Source organism: Lolium rigidum, chromosome 2 (assembly GCF_022539505.1).
Source record: "Lolium rigidum isolate FL_2022 chromosome 2, APGP_CSIRO_Lrig_0.1, whole genome shotgun sequence".
In the NCBI taxonomy this organism is placed as follows: Eukaryota; Viridiplantae; Streptophyta; class Magnoliopsida; order Poales; family Poaceae; genus Lolium; species Lolium rigidum.
Window position 1 is genome coordinate 234,033,074 of NC_061509.1, and position 12,949 is coordinate 234,046,022.

The 12,949-nt window shown below is 49.5% G+C and overlaps 1 protein-coding gene across 1 annotated transcript; it reads right to left on the reverse strand.

Moving 5' to 3' along the window:
- Positions 1-1,459: 1,459 nt before the first annotated feature.
- Positions 1,460-2,571, reverse strand: LOC124688319 (transcription factor ILI5). Its single transcript, XM_047222011.1, has 2 exons — positions 2,245-2,571; positions 1,460-2,123 (listed from the first exon to the last, which is right to left on the reverse strand). The coding sequence occupies exons 1-2, from the start codon at positions 2,353-2,355 to the stop codon at positions 1,968-1,970; spliced, it is 267 nt and encodes an 88-aa protein (XP_047077967.1). The 5' UTR covers positions 2,356-2,571; the 3' UTR covers positions 1,460-1,967.
- Between the last annotated feature and the right edge of the window lie 10,378 nt (positions 2,572-12,949).

Genomic DNA, 12,949 nt, shown 5'->3' on the forward strand with positions numbered 1-12,949 from the left:
GAGGAGAGAGAGTGTTAGAACCGCTTTTTTCACACATAGTACATGGTCTAAGGACTCCAATAGGTCCCGGCAATTCCGCGTGATTCAAGTATTTTTTGACACGCGTCGGATTTATTGGGGACACAGAGCAAAGTTGCCAACCCTCCATCGGGTTGCGAAAACCGCCACACAAAGATCACAAAGTCGGAACGCTCGCTCCATATAAAATCCGGACATAGAAATAACTTGTTCTCAGTAGAATGAGGTCATCAAATCTCAGTTGCAAACCCTGTTGTAACTCACCATTAGCATGGATCACGAAGCAAAACTAACGGTTCAAAAATATTTTCGTAGCTACAACCTCACTTTTGCAACTGAAAAAATTCAGTGGTAACTTCACTTGCAACAGAAAAAAACATCAGTGGCAATTGCACGATTCACAATGCAGAATCGTTGCAGGAGTCTATTGAGCACTAGTTTAATTCTCAATCTGCTAAGAACTAATTATTCCCCAAATCTATAGGTTATTATAATCGTCAATAACTTTTTATACAAACTAGTTGAAACTTTGCACGATTTTACTTTTACCAAAATTTATGCGCCTATTTTACTGAACAGAGGTGGTACGAGTACTTTGTAACTGCATGGATCCAAAGACGGCAAGTTAGCCGGCCGCTTTTCACCGGCATCGTAGGGTGACGCATGACTTCACCGCGCGCGTACGTCGTCCGTTAATTAGCACCGACGGATATATATCTATCGATCGTACAAACTTGCATGTGGGGGGTGCGAGGGTACGTCGCAGAGGAAACGAGATTAAGAATGAGGGGTGGAGAGCATCCCCTGCACTCAACTCAGTTGACGCGAACCTTTTTCCTGATCTACCCTCTGCTCATCTAGAAGGACAAACCCAAGTGGAGACACATGCACTGGTTCAGAGAGAGACCGGGTTAGCACTGTCCCGTTTCAGTTAATTTTAGCTAGAGTCACTGGTCGTAGTAGCATCGGAGCAGCCACAGCTGCCGCAAGTGGGCCATGCATGCCAAGTGCTACTAGTAGCTTAATCATTTTTGTTAGTTTTTAAAGGGATTGCTAGTTCTTAGGTAGCTCAGAACTAACTTCGTGTTCAATCAAATTTTACTCCATTTGATTCACATCATGATTCGTGCTAGTCATGAGTTTCAATATGACTTGCTACTTAAATTTGATGACATCAGCTAACTGAGAGTAAAGTTAGTTACTTCAAAAAAAAAGAATAAAGTTAGTTCTCACTGAGAAATTGTCACACCCAGTTTACGCGTCACATCACGTGCGTAGTACGGATAGAGCCGATCGAGGGCGAGAGTAGTCAGTAGACAGAGAGAGGAAGCAGCCGTGAAAGCACGGCCGGCATCAACATACGAGAAAAAAATTACAGACTGGAGTAGTATTAATTCCCGTACTAGCAGTACGTAAAACAAAGTTAAAGCTGGAGCAGTACACCGTGATGATAGTATTAATTTGCTCTAGGTAGAGTACCGTAGTAGTGGTCGGTCGGTTGTCTGTAGAGGACACAACTCGATCCAAAGCCACCAACTAAATTTACAAATCGAATAGTAGATCGAAGAAAGGGACAACAAAAGAAGCAGTAGCCATCGAGCCAGCTCCGAGAGAACACATGGAGGAGACGAGCTGACAGATGCCCGAAGAAGAAGAAGCGCGCGCGAGGATAAGCCTTAGCCCTAATTAAGCGGTACCTAATATATATGCCCTACGTACAGATTAACGGAGTGAAAGCTTAGGAGACAGATCTAGGCGGGCAGAAAGGAAGAGAGGTGGTAGTGCATATTTAAATATGTGGACATATGTATACCCTAGCGACTAACTGAGCAAGGTCGTCTCGTACGTGGCTGGCCGTCCGGAGAAATTCATGGCGCCGCCGCCGCTTAAATTGTCGTGGCGGTTCGATCTCGCCGGTCGGCGCTGCCGCTCGTACGCAGGACGCTCGCTCACGAGCGCAGGATGCTGCGGATGATCTCGGCGCCGGCGCTATTGTGGTCCATGGTGGACATGAGGTCGGAGAGCCGGTCGCTGAGGTCGTCCACCTCCCGGTGGAGGCTCTTGATGTAGCTGCACGTCTCCTTGAGCAGCTTAGTCGTCGACGCCTGCATTTTCAATTCCATTTCACCCACAATTAAAGGTCTGGACTTGCTCGCTTCTGGGTTCGTATGAAGCAAACTCGCACAATGCATGCGAGCTTCCAGAAAGCTAGTTATTGGTTGTTACCTGGCCGGAGCCGCGGCGGCGGGCGTTGGGAAGAAGAGACTGGAGCTTGGAAATGAGCTCGTTGATCTCCTCCTCGGAGATGGCGCCACGCGACGACCTCCTGCTCGACATCGTCGACGACCTTGTCGCCGGCTGGCAGCTTGGATGTGCGGAAGCTAGTCCCCGCCGGAGCTACCAAACAGACTCCCGAAGGCTAATGAAGCTAGCCGTGCAGCCTGTGTTGGACAAGTAGACGCAGGTTTGCACACACCGGCGGCCGGGCTTCTGGCTGGTGAAGCTCTGGAAGAAGAGAAGCTCGCTTGGTAAGCTGTAACTCAAGTCCGGGCTTGCTGGATGAGTGTGTGTGGAGGGAGACAGAAAGGGAGAGGGTGTCTTTATAGGAAGAAAGAATCGATTGGGTGGCGAAATACTCTGATTCGATCGTCCCGTAATTACTCCAGTAGAGTACTGGACGTGAGGATACGGATTAGACTACGAGGGAAAGGAGGTGAGCGGGCTGGGCCGGGCCCGCGTGTCCCTCTCTGTCCAATCGGTGCGCGGCCCACAGATAGGCAGCTCGACGGTGGGCCCCAGCTACGTTACAATAAGCGCGACGACCACTTGCCACTTGCCACGTGCCCGTGCCCTTTCGGAGGACTGGTTGATTTTACCGGGAATATAAACCTAGCTAGCCTATACTGGCCATGTTGACCGATCCCCAGCTGCTGGCTGCGACGTCTAGGAACTCGCCAAAATCCCTTGTTTCGTTTGAGGTTGCAACTCGATGTCGAATTCTTGGACGTCCTTCTCATCTGATCTTCACTGTTAGACTGCTCATAGTGAGAGTAACTTAGCTAGTAACATCACACATTCTAAGGTATTTTGGTGACATGGCATAACACTAAATGAAGGAAGAGAGGGAGGTGGTAACTAGCTATGTTACTGTAACATCACACACCCCAAGATAAAATGAGTCTACAAACTAATAAATAAGACTTTGCATGATACCACATCTATGTTACTTTCCACTATGAAGGTAGTAACATGGACTAGTAACTTATGCATGACACCACCTTATGTTACTCCCCACTATGAGTAGTCTTAAGCACTACTCCCTCCGTCCATAAATAAGTGGACATGCGGGATTTTCAAAGCAAATTAGTAAAAGAGAGAAAAATTGCATTTGGAAGATGCAACCAACATCTCTCTCATCTTTAATTATTTCACCTTCAATAGGCTAAGTGCATGTATAAAATTAAGAGAACATGTGCTAGATATTATTGGGTTTGATTTCCATGCAATGAGAGAGAAAGAACTTTTGCTAATTTAAAGTGCATTGGAAATATAGAAGTACATTCTTTTATGGACAAAGTTTAAGGCTAGATGTCCACTTATTTGTGGATGGAGGGAGTAGTAGCTACTAGCTAATCGTCGGATAATGACGGATTAATTTGAGCCGAGTATCACGATGTGTCGATGAACGACGAATCAAACCCTGTCAGCTATCGGCGTTGCTCAATTAGCACAGGAGCACGCTGATTGCTCCACCTTAACTGAGGGTTTTGGCCGCGGAGCTAAGCTAAAACCCTTCACTCCCGCACCGTGTAAGCTGAAACAGGGACATCTATCGCCTCTTGTCTTGTGTCGCTGCAGAAACGGACACGCATACGGCAACTATCATATTCAGCACCAGCATACGTGCAGTACATCAACTCTCTAATCGGATCGGAAGTCTTTAATTAACTGATCAAGTATATAATCTATCTGAAAGAAAACAAAGCGGGCGCTAGACTCAAAAGATGCCCTTGTCCCCGGTTCCCCCAGCCGAGAGATGGAGCCTGTGTACATGCATGCACGTAACTTGTCTTTTGCCTGGCTTCTTCACAGTAGCATGCATGACAGAGGGGCGTTAATTAACTACGTGGCATGTTATATGTATAATAAGCGCACGTAGGACGCCGGAGATTAGCTGGTGTATGCCATGGCACGCGCTGATTGAGGGAGAGTGATGCGTGCAACACGTACGCCCAACGTTGTTTATACATTTATTTATCGAAAACTACAAACGGAGGCATACGTGTAGCTCTTTATTATCAAAAAATCGAAAATTATAGTTTTACGTTTTAAAAAAATCTGAAAAATATACTGGATGTAGACAATGATGAAATCTACAAATGGGCAAAATCTTAATGTGAAATTCTTTGTATTGTAGACTACACAAAATTGGAAAAATCTGGCAGGTTTTGTAGTTTTGAAATGTGCACTATTCACTATTGTCAGATCCACACATTTGTCATATTTGTGTAGCATAAACTACTAAGAATTTCACATTGAGATTTTACATGTTTGTAGATATATACCATCATTGGCTACATCCAAGATTTTCATTTTTTAAAAAACTTAAAACTATGATTTCCGAATTTTTCAAATAAAGGACATGTAGCTCGACCTTCATTTGTCCACTCTCTTTCATTCATGTATTATGTATAGTATATATATACTCCATGCATTAGATAGATTGATGCGGACTCACGCACAAAGTACACACGGACTAGTAGTGTCCAACGTTGATTAGTTCTGATCGGAGGTAGTTTTTCTTTTCGAAATAGGGAGAATCCCAGCCTCTGCATCAATTGATATAAAAAGCTTTCTTTATTGCATAGTTTTGAGTTTAAGAGTTTATAACTTATGGATCATAGAGAGTGTACATAAAGATCAACCACCGGAATATAAGAAAAACAAATCGCCTATACATCATGTAATCGTCTAGTAAGGCATCACTACCCTGGTTGACGATATCTCGTGGAACCGTCTCTAGACAGGTACACTCAGAAAACATATGAGCACGCTGCTCCCGGGAAGGTGAAAAACACCACTCCTGTATCAAATGCGTAGCCATGAGGATAACCTATAAAAACGAGAACTTCCTTTCCCGTTAAATTTAATATCATTCCTGCAGTTCCATAATGACCACACAATTGCACAAGTTTCTACTCGAATTCATTTCTTGGTATCTTTATCTATCTCATTCAACCTATTTTGTTGGTGGGCAATATTGAAAGTAAAGTGAACTACTCTATTTATGTTTTGATAAATTTTGTAAGTTAGAATTACTTTTCTGTGGAGGAACCACATAAAGATCTTAATCTTTAATGGTACCTTAAGCTTCCAAATGTACTTTTCTAAATAGACGGTGTGCACATTCATAAAATCGGCGTACATAGATTTGACAATGAAAGTCCCAGAAGTAGTAAGCTTCCACACAAACTTGTCACCATCATTAGATAAATTAACGAGCATAAGCCGCTGAACCAAATGTGTCCAAGATGCCCATTTATTATCTGCAATAGTCCCTCTAAACCTAATATGTAGCGGTTTGTTCGATAACACATCGGCCACCAAAAGACATTTCTTCGATGAACGATGTTCTATAGCAATGGATATTGTTCAGCTAGAGGAGCATCTCCCAACCAATTATCATCCCCAATCTTTTTTATTGACCATTCACTAACACAAATGATCCCTAGAACTTTCATTAGAACCTTCCAAACTGAGAATACGAGGGCCTCGTTGTCACTTGTGACGACGTTTAGTAGTTTGAATAACCATTTGCTTAGAAGACATATGTTCTTGAAATCTAATACCTCAATACCCCCGCCCCCTAGAACTTTGGGTCTACAAACAATATTCCATCGAGTTAATCGGTATTTTCGTTTGTGCTGATCACTTAGCCAGAAAAAAAGTGACCAATAGAAGTTCAGTTTTACCAAAACGCCTATGGGTATCTATGAGAAGGATAACAAAAACATCGGCAAGCTTGCAAGAGCAGAATTTATGAGGACCCGCCGATCTCCTAATAAGTGTAGCTTACCTTGCTAGCACCTAAGATTTCCACTGGATTCCATTCCATATTCAAAAGTTACTATAATGAATCTGGATGCCTTGATAGATGAACACAAAAAAAAAACCAGCCTCACAACCGGAAATGATTTTTGTATTGATCCTGTAAATCTCACTTAAACAGAAAATCTCACTTAAGTTAGTTTGTTGTCCAGACAGTCGCTCGAAGATACATCAAATCAACTTCATGTTAACGTCCTTCTGCAGATCGTGTTCCATGAAGAAAATTGTAGCATCCGCGTATTGGAGTATAGAGATGCCACCCTCAACAAGATGAGAAATGAGACCTCCAACCCGATCATCCTCTTTTGCCCTCACAATTAGCATAGCAAGCATGTCTACGGTAATGTAAAAGAGCTGAGGCAAAGGGGATCTCCCTGGCGCAACCCCTTTTTTGTCTGAAAGTAGAACCAATGGCGTCATTTACTTTAACTTCTACAGACCCTCCCTCTACAAAATTTGAGATTAGGTCGCACAACTTCTGGTTAAACCCATTGATTTGTAACGTTTGTTGAAGAAAATACCAATGTGTGAAGTCACTTTCATCTCACTTAAACAGAAAATCTCACTTTTGTCGTCACTTTGTTGTAAGCCTTTTCAAAATCTATCTTAAACAACACCACATCCATTTTGTTGTGAAGTTCATGGAGTCTCATGAAGCATAACTACCCCCTCAAGGATATATCTACCAGGTATGAAAGAGGTTTGAGTCGGTCGAATGATCTTAGAGCATCTCCAGCCGCGTCCCCCAAACCGTCCTCCAAAGGAATTTGGGGCGCGCCGGACAAAAAAACCGTTCCAGCCGCGTCCCCCAAAGCCCATTTTTGTCCGGCGCGGCCCGATACGGTGTCCGGCGCCCCGAGCCCGTCCCCGTCCCACAGGGGACGCTCCGGGACGCCGGACACACCGAAAAGCGAGGCGACCGACGCGGGCCCGACGCGTCGGCGGCTCGGACGCTCAGCCGCCGCCTACGTAGCGACGGTGCAGTTGCCGGGAAGCGGAACCATCGCATTGGCAACCGCGTCGACGACGCGGCAACCGCCGGAATGGAGTCGGGACTCCTCGGAAGAGCAACCGCTTCTCTTTTCGACTTCTGCGCCGCCGTTCATCCGCGCTCAATAAGACCCGTACGTCGGCGATTTTGGATCTTCACCGGCCGTATCCGACACCTCCAGCGACGATGAGCTACATCTCCGAGCTCCCGTACGTCCGACACCTCCAGCGAGGGAAAACCTGCTGGATGGCGCCATTGGTGGGAGAAAGCTCGGACGCCCAGCAGCGGCAAGGATTCCCTCCCGCCACTTGACAGCGCGGAGGAATGGATGGGCGTGGAGGAGAACGCGGAGGAAGAAGGGTCAGAGGAGGCGGCGGTGGCCCGTGCGAAGGCGGAGGCGGACGCGAAGGCCAATACCGCCAAGGCCAAGGCGCAGCCGGCGAGCACCGGCGACAACGAGGAGGACTCCGACGCCGACATCGCCTCTTCGGAAGAGGTGACGAGCAGGAAGCGCCACCGTGATGACGACGACGAGGCGGGGCCATCATCGAAGAAGAAGAAGTAGTAGTTTAAAATAATTTATATGTAATTTAATTATGTTTTTTCGAAGTTCTATATGTATTTTGTTTATGTTGAACCGATTTGAATATTAGTAAAGAGTTTTATTCTATCTATTTAAATTATTTTTAATGTTTGGGGGCGGCGTTTGGGGGACGCGACTGGGGAGCGACGTCCCCCAAAGGCGGCACGAACGAAATACGTCCCCAAACGCTCAATCCGGCGCGCTTTGGGGGACGGGTTGGGGGACGCGGCTGGAGATGCTCTTAGGCGCAATCCCAAAGTTGGACGTGCCACTTTCGTTAAAAAATTGGAACTAACAATAAGGAGACAGATGGGTAAAAGTGTGATCATCCCAAAGTTAAGTTTATGCAATGGTAGATCTCCTTGTTGCAATTGTACAAACATAGCCATGAGGTTATTCTTGGTAAGGCTCCAAAAAGTTTTTTATAAAATTCAGCTTGAGACCCGCCTGATCCGGTGCTTTGATGTGTTCTATTTGAGATACTCCGTATATACTACGGAGTAGTATAACTGGTTAGTGGAGTATAAGAGATTGTGGGGCTGAGTTTGGCTGTGTTTAACCGAACGATCGACTGGACGCAAATCTCGGCCGCCAGGAGTGGAGCCCCTGCGGCGCTGCCATGTTGGGGATCGACCAGAAGCCGGCGGGGTAGCCACCGGACAACCTCCGCCAACCATCACGTGACCACCGCGTGGTCCGCGTATGCGTGTGTTCAAGTTTAAGGCCGCCGTCCATGTGATCCACCGGCCGGGGCCTGGCCTGGGCGCCTGCAGCCTGGCAATCCCCGCCGGACGTGCCGCGCGAGTGACAGAAAATTTTGCCATCACGTCAGGGAGATCACCTCCACGCTGGATCGGACGACACGAGGGCCCGCCGCGCGCGGGCGTCTCCATCGGTCGCTCGGCCCTTCCGGCCGGCCGGCGACGCGAGCCTGTCGAGCACGCAGACGCGCCTGCATTGTACCGAGGTCCAAACACGGGAACGTGCGTTGCCGTTCAGGGGATAGTTTCGGTCGATGGAGAGGTGTACATGTGGCCGTAAGACGAACAGCTGCCGCTCGTGCCGTGCAAGAGCACAGGGCCATGCAATGCATGTGAGAGCCGGGGCACGGGGCGCGCCGGAGGGGAGCGGTGTGGGGCTGCCTGAGACACAGCTCGACTGTTGGCGGCCGGCCGGGAGCGCGCTCGCCGCTCACCCAGTTCGACCTTGCCGCGCGAACACGTTACACGGCATGTACCTGTGTCGCCGATGGATGGATCCGCCGGTCGGCCGTCCTCCGGCCCGATCGACACCCACATATGCGCCTTGATTAATTAACCAACTGTTAGGGCATCTCCAACGGGGCGACCCATCCCGCGCCCGCGCGTCCGGATCAATCCAAACGGACAAAAACACGGCCCAACGCGGCGACGCACCGCAAATACGGATGGTCGCGGCGTCCGGAACGATGCAAACCCGGCCCAAATCTGGGCCGGGTTTGCGTGGCCGCGGATGGCACGCGGCGTCCTCGCGTGTCCGCCTGGTCCGCGTGGCTGGCCCAGCTGTCTGTGCCACAGTCCTATTAAATGTGGACTGGGGGAGGGGGACTGTCCATATCAAGTCCCCACTCTCCACTCCGGCCACACGCACACACGAGCTTCCGCGCCGCCATGGCCCCGAAGCGGGAGTTCCTCCCGTCCGCGAACGACCACGAGGCCGGCAGTAGCCGGCGAATCGCGCCAACGACGTTCGACATGGGGCCGCCCGCTCCTCCCAGCCGCGACCGGATCTACATCACCGTAGCGGTGGCGCATATGTTCTGGGACGCCGGCATCCCAATGCCGTGGGGGGACGTGCACCTCCCCCACAACTGGCACCTGAGCCCAAATCGGGTTCCGGTGCCGCCCATCCCGGGCTCCGGCCGCGCCCGCATAGCGGAGATCCGGAGGCGCCGCGCGCAGCTGCCGGCGGACCTCCGGGACCACCCCGCGTACGGTGACACAAGTCCCAACTGGGACTTGTGGTTCGAGGTGGAGCACGACGCGCATCGGCGCACATGCTTCACGTCCGCGAAGGCGCGGCCTCGCGCGCAGCCGCGCACGCCTGCAAGGCGGGCTAGCCGCCGCCCCGGTGGCCTCTACATCGACGAGGACGCGTCGGCGCCACAGCCCCAGCCGAAGGACGACCCGAGCTGCAGGCGGCGCTCGCGGCATCCCTAGAGCAGCGTGACCTCGAGGAGCTGGCCAAATGGCCGCACCTCGCGGAGACTCGGCGCACCTCCGCGCTGGAGGAGATGGCCAGGAAGGCCCAGGCGGAGGCGTGGGCCTTCCTCGAGATGGCGCGCCAGGAGGAGGAGGCCACGCGCCAGGCGGCGCTCCGGGAGGAGATGGAGCGCCGGGCCGCGCTCCGGGCGGAGGAGGAGCGCTGGGCCGCGCTCCGGCAGGAGGAGGAGCTGCAGGACGCAGCGGCGGAGCAGCTCCGGAAGGAGTCCGCACGGAGGGCACGGCTGCGCAGGCCGGCGAGCCCTCCGGACCCGCACTCCGCCTGGGAAAGGGCGCAGTGGTCGCCCTGGCCGGAGTCCCCGGCGCCCTCCGGCGTGTCTAGCCGGAACAGCGCGTCGCCACCTGGGGGCGTCGTCCTCATCGACGGCGACGACGACGAGTACTACTGGGAGTAGTACTGCCGGCGGCCACCGCGCAAACCCTGGCTAGGGTTTGCTTTTTTATTTAGTTTAAAGCCCATATAGGGCTTTCTTTTGTGTAAAAATTGCCCAAAATAGGGCAAATTTTAATGAACCAATAGTTTCAAATTAGTTTTTGTTATTTTCCTTTTTTTATTTTCCTTTTCTTTTTTTATTCCATTTGCGCTTCGTCCGCGCGTTAGGCGCAGCGTGCGACCCAAACGGACACGCGGATGCGGGCCGCTGTCCGGGTGTCCGCGCGGCCACCCAAACGGCCCAAAACGGACGGTCCAACGCGTCTGTTTGGGTCGCATGGTTGGAGATGCCCTTAGGCCATCTCCAACGGCACGACCCATCCTGCATCAGCGTTTTCAAATGGGTCGAGTCGGACAAATATGTGATCCAACACGCGGACGCATCCTAAAACGTATGACCGTGTCGTCCGGGACGACCCAAAGCCGATCCAAATCTGAGCCTAGTTTGCGTGACCGCGGACGTCGAAAGCCTCTCGCGTCCTCTGATACGTCTCCGACGTATCGATAATTTCTTATGTTCCATGCCACATTATTGATGATACTCACATGTTTTATACACATTATATGTCATTATTATGCGTTTTCCGGAACTAACCTATTGACGAGATGCCGAAGTGCCAGTTCCTGTTTTCTGCTGTTTTTGGTTTCAGAAATCCTAGTAAGGAAATATTCTCGGAATTGGACGAAATCAACGCCCAGGGTCCTATTTTTACACGAAGCTTCCAGAAGACCGAGGGGGAAAGGAAGTGGGGCCACGAGGCACCGCCACAACAGGGCGGCGCGGCCTGGGCCTTGGCCGCGCGGCCCTGACGTGTGGGGCCCTCGTGTGGCCCCCTGACTTGCCCTTCCGCCTACTTAAGGTCTCCGTCGCGAAAACCCTACTACGTTCGACGAAACCAGAGAAAACCTTCCAGAGCCGCCGCCATCGCGAAGCCAAGATCCGGGGGACAGGAGTCTCTGTTCCGGCACGCCGCCGGGACGGGGAAGTGCCCCCGGAAGGCTCCTCCATCGACACCACCGCCATATCCATCAACGCTGTTGTCTCCCATGAGGAGGGAGTAGTTCTCCATCGAGGCTCGGGGATGTACTGGTAGCTATGTGGTTAATCTCTCTCCTATGTGCTTCAATACAATAATCTCATGAGCTGCCTTACATGATTGAGATTCATATGATGATGCTTGTAATCTAGATGTCATTATGCTAGTCAAGTGGATTTTACTTATGTGATCTCCGGAGACTCCTTGTCTCACGTGTGTAAAGGTGACGAGTGTGTGCACCGTGTGGGTCTCTTAGGCTATATTTCACAGAATACTTATTCACTATTATGAATGGCATAGTGAAGTGCTTATTTATATCTCTTTATGATTGCAATGTGTTTTGTATCACAATATATTTGTGTGCTACTCTAGTGATGTTATTAAAGTAGTTTATTCCTCCTGGCCGGTGTAATGGTGACAGTGTGTGCATCGTGTAGTACTTGGCGTAGGCTATGATTGTGATCTCTTGTAGATTATGAAGTTAACTATTGCTATGATGGTATTGATGTGATCTATTCCTCCTTTCGTAGCGTGAAGGTGACGAGTGTGCATGCTATGTTAGTACTTGGTTTGGTTATGTTGATCTGTCATGCACTCTAAGGTTATTTAAATATGAACATTGAATATTGTGGAGCTTGTTAACTCCGGCATTGAGGGTTCGTGTAATCCTACACGGTTAGTGGTGTTCATCATCCAACAAGAGGGTGTAGAGTCTAGCATCTATCTATTTATTCGTTATGTGATCAATGTTGAGAGTGTCCACTAGTGAAAGTATGATCCCTAGGCCTTGTTCCTAAATACTGCTATCCCTTGTTTGTTTACTTGTTTTCTTGCATCTTTACTTCCTGCAATATTACCACCATCAACTACACACCAGTCCTGGACAGCAAAGCACTTTTCTGGTGCCGTTGCTACTTCTAGCATTTATTCATACCACCTGTATTTCACTATCTCTTCGCCGAACTAGTGCACCTATTAGGTGTGTTGGGGACACAAGAGACTTCTTGCTTTGTGGTTGCAGGGTTGCATGAGAGGGATATCTTTGACCTCTTCCTCCCTGAGTTCGATAAACCTTGGGTGATCCACTTAAGGGAAACTTGTCTGCCGTTCTACAAACCTCTCGCTCTTGGAGGCCCAACACCGTCTACAAGAATAGAAGCACCCGTAGACATCAAGCACTTTTCTGGCGCCGTTGCCGGGGAGGAAAGGTAAACGGCACTCACACACCGGCAACCCCGGCAACTAGCCACTTTTCTGGCGCCGTTGCCGGGAGGAAAGGTAAAAGGCACTCATACTCCGGTCCCAGGTAAAGTACTTTTATGTTGCCGTTGTGTGTGTGCTCGAAGCTATTTCCTTTAGATCCTGCAATTGCATCTTTTTGTTTCTTGTTTACACTAGTTTGGCATAATGGACAACAATGAGCTTCTTATTCTATTTCCTGATTTAAGACATGGATGGTTTGATGCGAAAATTAAAAAACCCATGGAACATATTAGTATGAACACTTTGAATACCATT

Coding starts and splice junctions, on each gene's coding strand:
- LOC124688319 (XM_047222011.1), bottom strand. CDS start 2,355: ATGTCGAGCAGGAGGTCGTCGCGTGGCGCCATCTCCGAGGAGGAGATC. Junction 2,124..2,244: donor GCCGCCGCGGCTCCGGCCAG/GTAACAACCAAT, acceptor TTGAAAATGCAG/GCGTCGACGACTAAGCTGCT.